Below are 15,017 nucleotides of genomic sequence, written 5' to 3'. Positions count from 1 at the left end.
CCTACTCCTCGGCTGCTCATCTTCTTTGTGGGGAGAATGGGCATAAGACCTGGAATCAGTGACCCAAGCATGACTTCATAACAGTCAGCTGTTTTCTTGTCTTACATATAGTATGTGGGATTTCTATATTCAGAGAATTGACTTGTTGGCATATGCCAGCCAGTGTCTGTATCCCTATTTGTATTTTACCCCCTTGCTTCAATTACATGAAAACAATGGGAGTTCTTTTCTTTTGCTAAGATAGCCACGTCGACTCTTCTTTATTACCATGTAGCTGAGACTGTGATGACCTTTAACAGCTAGTCCTACAGGCTTTTATCTTAAAGTAATAAGGTGATTTTCCTATATCCCTGCTAAAAATTAGCACTGGGACCCAGGATCTGTGCACAAGCTCTTATACCATTGATGGATAGATAATGACATCTAAGCCTTGTGGTTGCTCTGTTGTCAATTCATCGCTTCGTACATTCATTCGTTCCTCAGGGATATAATGTCTGAAAATTGCTCATTCTTGCTAAACTGCTTGATGGGGTTTTCCAGTGAGCATTTGTCAATTACAGATGCTGTTTATCTGTACTTGTTAATTATGCTTTGGTTTCCACACCTTGAAAACAGACCGATGTGATCTATTCAGTGTTTTTTCACTTTATGTACTAAAACCATGCTGTAGTGATAGCCTTCTGAGATCTCACCTACCGTAAGGGAACAGTTAATCCCGTGTCTCCTGCTCTACAGAAAAGAGGGATTTTACTGTTTTACGTGTACAGAAAGAACATCTGATATTAACAATTATTCCCCAACAGAATAAAATATACAGTATGTCAAAGATGTAAGTATTATTTAGGAATTTCAGAGACCTGCAGTGCTTAACAAGACGGGTTAGACTCTATCACTGAAACTTATTGATACAACACTATATAAAATCCTTTACAAATCTGACTAAATTAAAGTTTACACCACTGTGGCATGCAAGTAAGTTTTTCTTTTGTGTATATGTATATACAGTTCTCTCATTCTGGGTTGCAATTTAACATTACATGACTTCTATTCCCTTAATTTGTATGTTATGCAATAAAGTATATATAACATCATTGATATCTATCACATTCGTGTAATTTAAAGGTTACTCATAATCAGGAGTGTGTGGGTGTTTACTGTTTATATATGTGTATGTACACATATAGGGAATGTACATGCATACATACATATGCACTATGTGGACAAAAGTATTGGGACACCTGACCATTACACCAACTTTAATGCTAAGTATGTAGTTGGTCCTCCCTTTGCAGCTTCCATTCTTCTGGGAACGCTTTCCACAAGATTTTGGGTGTTTCTGTGGGAATCTTTGCCCATTCATCCAGTAGAGCATTTGTGAGGTCGGTCGCTGATGTTCGACGAGAAGGTCCGACTCGCAATCTCTGTTCCAGTTCATTCCAAAGGTGTTCGATGAGGTTGAGGTCAGGGTTCTGTGCAGCCAGCCAAGTTCCTCCACACCAAACTCATCCAACCATGTCCATCCAACCATGTCTTTATGGACCTTGCTTTGTGCGTTGGGGTACAGACCAGCTGGAGTAGAAAAGGGCCTTCCGCAAACTGTTCCCACAAAGTTGGAAGAGAATGTCTTGGTATGTCCTCTTCAGCATACCAGGATATTATGTGTGTATTAGTTGCAGTCCTTATACTTATCCCTAACTACACATTGTCTAACCAAACCAATACATACTTATATAATAAGCTCTTGATGAAGAGCTGGGTGACCTGTACTCAAGTCTCGCGTAAGGCAAGGGAACATTAGAGGCTTCTTAGGATGTAGACGACGGGGAAGAGGATTTGTCTGGGTCAAGAACTTGTATGTCATGTGAAGGCTCTCAGTGTCTAGGGCATATAGGCATTAAAATAGCAAACCCACTTAGCAAAGGATCTTCGGAATGCGCCAAAGCCTCAGGAACATTGTGTATTTATTTTGGTCGCATGTCACTTTTAGTACTTTTTTTCAGATATTTTGATAATTTTGCCAAACAGAATTTCCTACACGTGTGATATGCATGGGAACTTTAATATTGTGGGAAGAATTCTAAATGAATTATATGTGTTATGATCAGTTATGGCTAGATCAATATTTTAAGACAATTTTCTCTTTTTTTTAATTGATGTGATATATTTTTGGGAGCCTTGTTCATAAAAACTTTTTTTCCAGCCAGATGTGATATCATTTATTGGGCCAACATTGAAAAAGATGTAAAGTCACATAAGCTTTCTGGACCTCAAATCCCTTCTACAGATGTGCAACCCAATAACTTAGTGGTTTCAGCCATACTAATATTTCACCAACATTTCAAATCTAACCACGTTAAAGGCTTTCCTACCTGTCCTTGCCACATGTCTCTCCCTAATGGTTAAGAAGGGAATATCGAAATATATGAAAGTGTTATGTATTATATTTTACAGCTGGGAGCAAGTTTCAAGGTTGGTGGCTACATTCATCTCTGTCTCGATTTAGTGAGTAAAGTCAGGATACTTCTGTTTACTAAGCTCTTTGTAGATATAAAGGATTGACCTCAATGCCGAGCTATGTGCGTAGAACAATAATGGGGTTAAGAAGTATATAAGCCGCTAACGGTTGTTGCCGCTGTAACCAACAACACATAAAAATCCCATACACGGATCTGTGATGATCACGGAGAGTTAATATAGCCCGGGGGGATTTCGTTATTACATTTTGTATGTTTTCGACTCTGTCTCGCTGCAGAAAAATGTGCTCTCTCCTGAAATCGCATGTTAAATGTGCTGTAATCTTAAAGGACAACATATAAAAACATGTTTTGAAACCTTGTTTTGGATCCTCTTTTTGAGCGGAGTCGGATTATCGTAAAATGTTGCTTCTGGTGGTGCCATAAAACAGTTTAACCCCTTAAGGACAATGGGCGGTCCCTAAACCCATTGAAAACAATGCATTTTCAGCCCGTACATGTACAGGCTTTGTCAGTGAGGGGTTAATATGAGCGGAATGGCTGGGGCTTGTGCTTATTGTGTATTATAGAGGAACTGCGTGGCCTGTTTCACTTACACTTTTGTTATTGTATGTGGTTTATTTTGTAGGCCTGTTTAAGGCATGATATCATGGCTCGGTGTAGTTAAGACACCCGCATGCTGTCCCACAGCTGTCTGGCTGCAGGGGAGGAATACCTTTGGTGAAGTCATATTTAAAGCGAAGAACATTTGGTTCAAAATTAAATGGCAAATGCATAAATTGAATTAGGTGGGCGATCCCTAATGCGTGTTCCTTTCTTCAGTTTGATGTTTTAGTTTCAAAGCTACCCATTGTACGGCGCTATGGAATACGATGGGGCTATATAAAAAAAAAATAATTATACTAGCTGACGCTAATATAGTATGTTTGTTTTTGATAATTCTTGTGGTTTTTGTGGGTATTACTGAGACATACAATAAGATGATTACATTAGTAAAATGTCCAAGTAATACATCATTTACAGTTGTGTAAAAAAATCTTCTTTGTGTTTTAGTTATTAATAGCCATGATTTCATTTTACTTCTCTGCAAGGTTCCTAGCGCCTTCTGTAGCTGCAGGGGGAGATTGAATTATCAATAAACTTGGCCGTAGACGGCCCTGGGACAACCTTGTCCCTCCTCAGAGCTGGGCAACACGTCTTCAGTGGGAAAATGACTTGGTCTTTATGGTTAGGGCTAGCTATAAGTATTTTATTTGTCATTAGTATTTTTAATTGTTTAAATTTCATATTACTTTGAGAGGTGATAATATGAAGCAATTAAATATTGTACTACATATCCAAAACCCCAAACTATCCACCTTTGTGGTGTAGTTTTGTAGATCACTTATGTTCGGGTGGTATATGTTCGGCTCAGCTTTATATGTGTAAGTAGACACATAGTCATTATTTAATCTATAGAGATTTTATAATGAAGGCATTATTTTCCAGTAGAATGCCTTGTCTCTGTTGTGGTGGACAAAGCTAGAATCTATCTAGGCTCCAGCAGTATCCATAATGCAGAAAGGATCCAACGTTGTGTATGTACAAACAACAAATCAAGACATCCGCACACACCTAACAAACACTATTTTAAAGCAGCATAAATATTAGCCATATATCGCTTAGGTCGCCGCTATGCTAAAGTTGCCTCCTCTCGGCAAGTCCAACCTTATCCTATCACGGCCATATTGCTTACCATGGAGCTGCGTATGTTGAGCACTGAGGCACATTGTGGAACAAAATATTGTTATCTTCATTCCATGTCATATCCTAGGCCCATCTGATTATCTTTAATATCAGACAGAAAGTTCACTTAATCCATCTTCTGTACTGTAAATTACATTTCTGTTACATATTTCAGAGTATGTTAAAAACGGTAATTAACCCCTTAAGGACAATGGGTGGTCCCTAAACCCATTGAAAACAATGCATTTTGAGCCTAGTACATGTATGGGCTTTGTCATTAAGGGGTTAATATTGCAAGGCTGCATAAAAACCATAATTCAGCCGGTGATTAGTACTAGAATGTCTATGTGTAATTTCCGAGTGAAAGGCTCTGCTAAGGCAGTTAAAAATGTAATCATTACTTTAGATAGAAATACCTGTAATGGATTTTCAGAATTGTTCATCAAACATCTCCATACAAAATTAAGGGCTGCATTGCTTCCGTATAATATGAAATGTGATCAGAAAAAAAATACAGCCATGGGAACACCTGAAATGTAGTTAAAAAGCCTTAAAAGTATATAGAGCAAACAAGAAAGTCAAAAGGTAAGAAAAAAAGAGGCGTCTTGTGATTGCACCATAGACGTCTTTAATGAAGTTGGCGGGTATGGCTGGCATCTGATATGTATTTGCCATTGCAGATTCAAGTCTTGCTAGTCTTCAAGACTTGGCATACCTATATTTGGGGGTCTTAATTAGTGTTCGGGATGAACAAGAACTAATCAAGTAGTAAATGGGTACCGACTATAACTGATGTCTGCTAGAACTTCCTTGTCATTGATACGACCACCACACTACCACTCACCCTCTCTCTGTGACTTATGTTTGTCACCCCATTCCCTCAAGATTGTAAGCTTGCAAGCCGAGCCTCTCCACCTAATGTATCGGTTTGTCTTAGTCTGTCAACTTTCGTCTTGTCATACCCCTTGAATTTATGTATTGTATTAAGCGCTGCGTAAATGGTTGGTGCTGTATAAATAAAAGATACTAATAATAATAATTCCATAAACCTTAAACAAAACTGATTTGGCCAGCTACTAAGGGAATACCTTTTTAACCGTGTTCAAAAAGAAACCCAACACTTTGACAGGCAAGGTCAGCTGAGACAGGCCTTCCGATACAGAAGGAATACGTGGCGTTGCACCTGGCTTTCGGCGTTCATGGCCAAATATTTATCTAGATCTAAGACAATAGATTGTTCCTCTCCCAAATAAGCTGCGGCTACTTTGCAAAGTCAGGACATTAAATCGAAGAGGTCATATTTTTACACGGATTAAGTGTTCTTGAACAAGGTCTTCAATTCTTTTGGCATTGGCACAGTCATGTGCGCATAGCATGTCTCCTAATATTTTCTTTACAAATCACTGCTCAACCATACAAATACGGCCCCAAGGTATTAACCCCTTTGTTTTCAGAATTCATTCCAGCCTCCTGAATGCCAAAAAATTCCTAGCTTAATGGTCATTACACTAGAAGTTGTCTTTCTCCGTCTCTGTGTCTTTACTGTGATATTGGAAGATACGCCTTTGAAAGAAAAGCGCCAGTTTCAGAATAAAACGCAAAATCCATTATCTTCTAAAGGGACTTTTTTGGACAATTAGTGCATATTAATCAATGTATTACAAGACCATATTTTTCATTCCTTACCATGGTTCATGTTCAAATATAATTTCATGTACTTTTTAAAATTGTATTGATTATTTTGTAGGTTCTCCTTTTTGTTTTTTGATGAACATTTGGATAGAATTAATGAGCTCTGAACAGATACAAATCGTATACAGGGACCATCACCTACAAAGCATTTTCCATAACTAAATTACCGGTAATTTGTCAACAATAACTAGATAATAACGAGATAATGGGGAGAAATAATCATGCATGGTATACATATACACAGGTGGGATTCCTCAAGATTAATGAAGCCCATTAACCCCTAGTTTTCCTGAAAGTCTCAAGTTTGGATTGGACTGTACCAATTTGGGGTTTGAGTCTTGATATTATGGTTCCCCACCTGGTGTTCTATTGCTCCGAAATGTCCCAAAACAGCATTTATTATTAATGTTTCTACTTTTAGTGAACCACAGCTACTGTAACTAGTGAAATTGTATCATCACGTTACCACTTCCGAGGCATCCTCCAGCTTAGAATAGAACACCGTGAAACAATTCAAATGTGGGAAACTGTCCAAGAGCCTGTGATATTGAAATGCCGTAGGACTCCTCTTTAAGCAATTCTAGCTGCCTCTTTTGCTCCTCCATGGGATGGCATATCTGCAGATATTTGGTTCTGTATATTTGTCTATGGGTTTAAACCACCTTACTCTATAGCTAAGCTAATGTCTAAGTGTTCTCTGCAAAATTATTAAAGGCAAAGCAGCTCATAGTATGGACCATCTATGTTGATGACCTAGCTCTGGAGCTTCACATACAGTTACAGCTCAGAGGTCCTTCTAACGTGGTAGATACCAAACCTTGTTTGGCCCAGTTGCTGAGCCAATTCAGCCAAGTTTGGGGTGTGTTTGACCCAACTCATGTTAGTGGATATCTAAGCATTACTACAGAATAATCTCAAGGTGAATGTGCAGGAACACACAAGTTTCCTGAATATATTCCACCATATAGAATTCCAGAGCTTACATTTTAGAATTTTCAGTCAGTGTAAGTGAATTGGTTTGCCTTCCCCTACTGAAGCGTTGCCCACAGGAGTCCTCTTCCTAGAATGTTCTGTGTATTGTCTGTGAAGGGATAAAAACTGTGTCTTTACCGAGCATTCAGAGCCATTAACGCACAGCCCTAGTTTATAAATAACAGACGTTGAATTCTTCATCACACCTTTATTAATGTTACCCCTGCTGAGGCTGGTGTTTTAGACAGAATGACTCCGTTGGCCTGTGGAATGACTAATCCTCTATTTATTGAAAGAAAAAAAAAAGCTTTTATAAACTCTGCAATTAATAAAACGAAATCCTCTAGCTATTTCTTTTATTATTGTCTTTGTGTTCTTGTATTATTTTTCATACTAGTGCCTCTAGATCCAGGTGGCTGTCGCTTCTATTGCACCCGGGTGACGAGGGCTGGAGTTAGGGTTTCTGGTGGAACCTCCAGCCTAACCTTGCTTGCTAACATAGCAAAGAACGTGATTTTTGGAGCTCTGCACTGACTCGCAGCCGTAGGCAGTCGCCTAGTTCACTTATATAGTGAGCCTGCATGCAGCCATGCCCCACTGATACAAAAATCTAAATTCGAAGGTTAAATCCCATCTACTCCTGTTGTAAAGACGCAAATCTTAACCAGTCCTTGGTCTCGTCTTAAATTCAGTATAATATGCCTATGCCGTGGTTTTAAAGTCCCTCACTGTGTTGGCTTCTACCACATCTTCTGAAAAGCTTATTTTCGTAGCTCTCTCACATGATACCCGCAGTTTGTCTGCATGGTTGTTTGCTAATAGCTTGGTCAGCTGTCTACTTAAATTGTGATTGCTTATAAAATGCATCATGCAGGTCAGCAACTATTGTAAAAGCAGTTCTTGTGGTTTATATTTCAATGTTTGTCTTTATTAAGGGTTTTCACTATAGGGGCAGACTGTCTCACAACAACCAGGACATTTGGGAGGTATGGTATGATGCACGTTATCTTACCAGGACTCTTATAGTCCACTGAATGCACCACAGTGATTTAGCATTAAAATGTCTTTAGCCAGGTCAGAAGACAGCGGGAGTGCATGTAGTGGTCTTGAAGGACTTTAATTGTCTTGAAGAACTTTAATTGTCTTGAGATACGCCCTGGAAGTATCGGTTTAATGGTAACATGTTTAGCATCACTTGTTACATTAGAATTTCACGTGTAATGGGCGTAGGGAATCAATTAACTTTGTTTTGTGTTTGTTTTTCAAAACCATATGATGTGCAAAAGTATGACACAATGACAGCAGGCTAATTCCAGCAATGTGTGTTATGTGTGTCAGGCCCCGGCGTGCATGATGTAATGTTTAGTCTTGTCTTAGGCTCCTGTTCTCACCCTGTGACACCGAGGTCATAGGAAGTCACAGAACTTTCCCAACCAGTACTGGCTGCACAGCCTTGTGCAATTCAGTTTCTGTTTGCATTAAAGGGACAGTGTAATGTCCCTGACAGTCTCTCCAAAAAAAGAATGTATATTAAAGTACTTTGAGAACATTTTTTCAATGTCAAGAAATAAAAAAATAACTGACTCACGTTAGGGAGAAGCTGCAGCTCCCTGCTCCTCTGTGGTCTGGTGATTCTCGGGAAATCATTGCCTGTGGGATTCACCAAAGAATGGTCATCCAATTTTTTGTCCTTAATCTAATACTATTGGGAGACTAAAATTATATTCTAAATATAAAACATATAAGGGCCGATCACGGAGTCACTATGACAAGCAACTCCAGGCCACCGTGCTAAATGTGGGGCAGTTACTATGGAAACCACAGAATATTCCTGCTGATTGCTCCACATACAGCATTCATACCAGAAATGCTTATAATAAACATGCTCGTTTTTTTATAAAAAATCTTCATTTTACTTTATTTACATTTTAATAGCTGTTAACTGGCCGGCAATGTGCGGTCATCTGCTGCCGCATGGGGACTGCTGACGTAGAACATTTAATTGTCTATTAGAGAATATACCCTTGTAAACGTTTAATGTCCTTGCTTAGGTATTGTCCTGGCTTGCAACATAATAGGTGCACGTTTTCACTCCGGTTGCTAACGTCATTAGCAGTAGCGTTTTCAGCCAGTAGCTAAGCTATCGGGTGAGCCTAAGAAAACGAACGTTGATAAGCCAAAACCCAGTTGTTTGTTTTATTATTATTTATTAACCCTCATTATTTAACCGCAAGGTCTTTCCTCCTGCTTTTGGCTGTCTGTTTCTTTCGTTTTTGGATGCAATAGAACTGATAGAAGGAGGGAGCTGGAACGCGATGACTGCAAGCCCAGCTTCGCTCCAGACTGGAAATCAAGCCGTTGGGACACATCCTAGCTGTGAATCCGCTGCCAGGAGTTTTATGGACTGAATTTAAGCAAGCTTGCTTTCTACAACAACATAGGATGTATTCGGGCAACACGCTGGGGGGGGTATTGTTGGCATGAATTGGCTTAGCTTTTAGGAAATCAATTGATTTGGTCAAGGTCATGCCATTTTCCACAGATAATAGCATGTTGATTTATACACGGTGCACGGTGTTTTAGCATAAATGAATGCTTCGTATGGATGTTGTTATGACTTATGTTTTTTGTAATAAAATTTTTGTGATTCTGCACTCCCCACCCCAAAGAAAAACTCCCCTTATCAGTATAGCTTTTCTGCAGCACTTTAAATGTACATATGTGTGTTTCAGATAACGAATAAATACATGTGTTCCCCGTTTTATCTGGCATGAGCCATTATCTGTTTGTGTCCATGTCTCTCTGGAATTAAAAAAGTTCAACAAGCGACGGCTAAAGATTGGTCTTGGTGTCCCAGCACATCCTCTTACATTGGCCCTGGTACAAAAATTGCCCTGAGCCCCCCAATTTTAAAGAGCAACATGTGCCACCTTTGCCCCATACAGCTTATGAGTGCCACCTTTGCCCCCAAGCAGCTTATGTAAACACACTTACCAAAGTTTACACATGCTAACACACACACTTGCTCATACTTACTAATACACCGGTACACAGTCTATTTTAACACAACCTCACTTTTACACCATGCTAACATACTCATCTTACACCACTTACAGATACGTGCTCACACACACTTACACATACACATCTATCCTCACACACTTACACATAAACACCCATGCTCACATAGACATTGTATACATACATACATGAATACACAGACATTCATGCTCATACACACATTGATTTTTACATATACTTATACATAGAGATCTGTGCCAACACACATAGACATCTATGCTCACATACACTTACGGGTAGACATTTATGCTCATATACATACAAACCTACATGCCCCCTCCCACCCGCACCTTCTTATCTCTCCTGCGCACTGGAAATGTGCTTCTTGAAAATGTCTGTGTATAAACCTTAAGAGGAAAGATCCATAAAGGTGTATTTGTTCCACACACTACAATGTGCAATTAATGTTTTATCTAAATGGAATAGCACCTTTAGAATGTTTTATTATGGGTTCTATACACCGGACACAAATGAAGCAAACGTTTCAGTAGACTTTGAGTGTTCATAATGATACATTAAATGAAATAATGTGAATATGACAGATTTGATTGTTTCCTATGCTGTTTCGATCTCATGGCAGCGGCTGAAAAATAGAGATAAGTGGTTTGTACAGAAGCAATTGCTTAAATCAATACCCATGGGATTCTTACCTGCCAGCGTCCTAGGATTCTCTACAGATGGTGTGAATATTAGCGCATCTGTAATTAAACATTGTTTTTGGCTTGAAAACTGATTTTCTATAATTGAAGGAGATAGGGGTCATACTCTTTTGTATGTCTTTGGGACAGTAAGGTAGCCCTTAATGCATACATGGTATGGTACACTATGGTATTACACACGTATACAACATATACTTTTTCTGAAAAAAATTATTATGCATGCATATCATACAATAGTGTGTATCGTACGTTAATCTGAAGTTGTGCACAAAGAACGTTTCAGATGCTATGTAGTCAAACTGATGCAGTTACCATGGCAACCTTTTTATGCACAAGGTGTCTTTTAAAGAGTCATTGTGTCTGTCATGATTCAGAGATTACCTGGAATATGTAAACACATATTGTATGTTCTTTACCCATTACTCAGTGATGTCATTCAGTTACCATGATACCAAACAATACATCATGCTACATAAAGTTGAGAATTATATTAATGTATACCCGGCATATCCTGAGAACTAATGTTCTGTGTTGGTGTTAATGTTAGTGTTCTAATCCCATATCAAGAATAGGGATGCATGCTTACGTTTGTCCTTAATACACCCGATTAAGCTTTACTGTGTTGATATATCTGTAGCATTTAGTGCTTTTCTGTCTTTATAACAGGAAAGGGTTACACTGTAAAACTCCATACCGAGGTAAAACAAAGTATGTCTTCAAGGTATCCTGAGGGATGTGAACGTAATCCGTCCGTCTTTCTTTGCAATCTTTATAGTCCCTTGCCAGCTGTCGCAGGGTGTCAGAGGACATGAATATAATTCGGAGAAATTATTTGAGTCATGAAATGTCAGCAGTATTATTCACAGCGTGGGTCGACTTAGAAGGGTAATACAGGAGGACATGAGTTACGTTCCATGCGTCCATTGTGTTTCAGGTGTATATGGGGGACTCCAACCCGCTGTGTTGATGAGGTAGCCCTTTTCTATATATATGTGTCAAGGGCATAACACCAATGATTTCCTGCAGGTATGGCAGGTTGGCCAACCTTGCGTGTGACTAGAGGAGGCCACCAAGTGCACCTCTGGTAGGTTCCCATCCTCGGCCTTGACCAGTGTCACATAGAGCGGTCAGCCAACTATCAAGGGTGTCTAGGGTCAGTAATCCTCTTATCATAGGGCATATACTGCTTCTTCGGTCTAGCATTGCTTACAGCTAAATCGTGTCACCCGGCCTCACGTACAGTTAATAGATTATGTATTTCCAGGGCGCCAAATACATTACAAATGTTTTCGGTCAGGGACTTATAATTAATGTGCCGCTTTCGACAGATTTACGATTTAGTATTACGTAAACCAGACCAGTTACTTCCAAGAAACGCACGTTCCTCGTAATAGCATATTATACTTTGCAATCGTTATTTTTAAGCCGTTTAGTCCTTGAAATATCTGTAGCAATACACTTTACTAACCTGACTCTTGTCAGTGGTGTGGGTTTTTCTTTTTTTTTATGTTGAAAAGTTATGTATCATACATATAGCGATAAGAGATCAAAGAGAAAAGGAATAAAAGATGTTAAAGCGGAACTTCCACCTTTTTTATTACTGGTATCTTTTTAATAGTTTTTATAATAGTTTTAGTACTGTCATTATATAATGTTTTCAGGCAGATGCATTTATGTGTTCTAGCTCTGACTTGTTATCATACTGCCTGTGGTAAACAGTAGAATGGCTCGGTTTTAATCACCCAGTCAGACACTCACTAATGAAAGTCTACGGACGAAAACACTTTACAACCACTGCCATAAAGTATTGGTTCAGTGGGGTGTCTGAGCAGGAAAGTCACCCGAAATATCATGGCTGATAACAATGGCGGCCTCCAGGTCTGCAGATAAACGAAGGTTTTTTGGAACAAAAAAAGAGATAAACCCATATTTATTTAATGTTGTCCTACGTTACTGTACACAGAACTAGATTTATATTTCTTAGTTTTATATGTTTAAGTGCGGCGACTTCGTCCCCATAGTTAGGAGCACTCAATACTGATCCATGGGACTTCCACACCGGCGGAGTGAATCCAAATCACAACCTCCTCCGCTACATCATAAGTGGTAATCCCCGGTATCAGGCCGCCTTCCAACAGCGAAAACGCAGACAGAGGACGGGGCGTAAAAACAACAATTTATTTCATCTCCTTAAAAATACGTGAGCAGAGCTGTTCAAAAGTAGCCGCAGTACACCATAACAAGCAACGTGCGGCGGTCACCACCAGGTCACCACGTGACCATCGCGCGTTGGTTGTTGTGTACTGCGGCTGCTTTTGCGTAATAACTGGAGGTTCAATTTTAACTTTTTTTTAAAATCATTTTTAATATATTCTTTTCATTTTTAAAAACATTACATACACACATTTATACTTTGTTAAAGAGTGTTTTTGTAGGCGGCCGGTACGGTGTTAAGAAAACTCTCACAGCATAGTGTATACCGTATCGCGTATTAACCCTTTTTTTTACTGCATTTTTTGCTGTAGAATGTGATAACACTATATCTATGCAGGTTCTGTGCAGTATATGAGCAATGAATAGCAGCCGGGTTTCTGCTGGCATCAGAATATGTGTTTACCTCGAGAGCTCCCTGCGTTATAACCTTTTTATCTGTTTTATAATTACATAGTTAACGTAAATATATACCTTGGTAAGCTCTGGTTCCTAATAATGTCTGTTTTCTTCTAGGTGGCAATAAAGATAATAGACAAGTCTCAGCTGGATGCTGTGAATTTGGAGAAAATCTACCGAGAGGTGCAGATAATGAAGATGCTGGATCATCCCCACATTATCAAACTTTACCAGGTAACGTTTACCCTTTATGTGCAGGGTTTGACTAAATTCTGTAACGAAATGGAGGGTGTAATGTGCAGCAGTCAGTTTCTACCAATTTAATAGGCAGGTGTTATTTGGTGATAGGGTCTGTAATAAGTTTTCTTCCATATGCTCTGCTTCCGAAACCTTATATAACTTCAACATTAACCTTGTAAGTTCCAAAAGGTATGATGGAATGAACTATAGAACTCTGGTACGTACATGAGCAATCCTGTACTGAAGCAGTTAAAATATTGTGTGTGTGTGTGTGTGTGTATATGTGTATATATGTATATATAAAATGAGTCCTCCTTTAACTCATTCACTTCCGGTGTACTGTAGATTGATGAATGCTCTAGGAAGCATTTTAAAAAAGGAATTCCATACCAAGGATTGCTTCACGAGGCACGATCAGTGGAGCTTCTTACTTTAGTACTAATGAGTCATTGAGATAAACTGAACCTCTGATTAAGGATTCAAGACTTTCCTAGATTGTGGTCTGTTAGAGCTGGTCGAGAAATAGTCATTAACACTTTGACTACCAGGCCATAGAACGTGCAACCATTTGTAACCAATGTAAACACCACCACCACCCGCTCCGCCATACATATACGCAAAACTTGTCGTCTGGCAATCAAAGAGTTATATAACTTTTTGAAGCATAAAAATAGAGTTTGCCAAAAAAGTAATGAATAAGCCCACACACATTAGCCTTTCCGACATGGAACGGTCAAAATGGCATTTTACAGAGCAGCAGAGAAGTTAAGGCAGCCCTGCTGTATACTTTTTCTGCGACATTTCCCCTTTAAAATCGCTGTTTTGACTACTCTACTGAATTTAGCACTTAAACTAAATTAGAATGCTTAAACAAACACCATTTCTGGTACTAAAATAAGTAAAAAGCAGTTATGGAAAATCTTCCTCATTCATAATTTTTGCTGGGAACACTTAATTGTCATGTGATTCAAAATGCAGCCACTGATAGGTTGTTGACAAAGGAAAAAGTTTCTTTAAAAAACCTCCATTGTTTTTAAGTGAAAAATAAGGAGTAAAAAAAAATAGGTTTATTTGTTTAACATACTAGAGCGTGCAAATAATGGAACTGCACCTTTAAGTGAAAGGCTTTTTTGCCTTCCTCCAATAGCCAACGGCAAACAGTGCTTTTTGCTCCCGTCGGATCACTCTGTGACGTGTATTTGTACCAATGATATTAATACATTTTTCTCGTGTACCTTTCAGTAGTTTGTCTAAACCAGGCATGTCCAAACTTTTTTCGAAGAGTGCCAGATTTGATGAAGTGAACATGTGCGAGGGCCGACCATTTTGCCTGACATTTTCTGAACCATTAAAATTAAATGCAAATTAACTATTTTATGCAAAGTTTATTGAAAACGGCATACCACATCTATCCCTTTCTCACTATCTCCCCTCCCTACCCCCCTTCTCACAATCTCCCCTCTCCCTCCCTACCCCCCCTTCTCACAATCTCCCCTCTCCCTCCCTACCCCCTTCTCACAATCTCCCCTCTTCCTCCCTACCCCTCCTTCTCACAATCTCCCCT

The 15,017-nt window shown here is 39.1% G+C and overlaps 1 protein-coding gene across 1 annotated transcript in view; it reads left to right on the top strand.

Moving 5' to 3' along the window:
- Positions 1-13,334: 13,334 nt before the first annotated feature.
- The window catches only part of SIK2 (salt inducible kinase 2), a 63,865-nt gene continuing 62,182 nt past the window's right edge, over positions 13,335-15,017 (top strand). Inside the window, exon 1 of the mRNA XM_053451390.1 lies at positions 13,335-13,447. Within this exon, the coding sequence (XP_053307365.1) occupies positions 13,406-13,447 (42 nt within the window). The 5' untranslated portion in view covers positions 13,335-13,405. The remainder of the gene's footprint in view (positions 13,448-15,017) is intronic.

Source organism: Spea bombifrons, chromosome 12 (genome assembly GCF_027358695.1).
Source record: "Spea bombifrons isolate aSpeBom1 chromosome 12, aSpeBom1.2.pri, whole genome shotgun sequence".
NCBI lineage: Eukaryota > Metazoa > Chordata > Amphibia > Anura > Pelobatidae > Spea > Spea bombifrons.
This window is presented reverse-complemented; position numbering and strand designations above follow the sequence as displayed.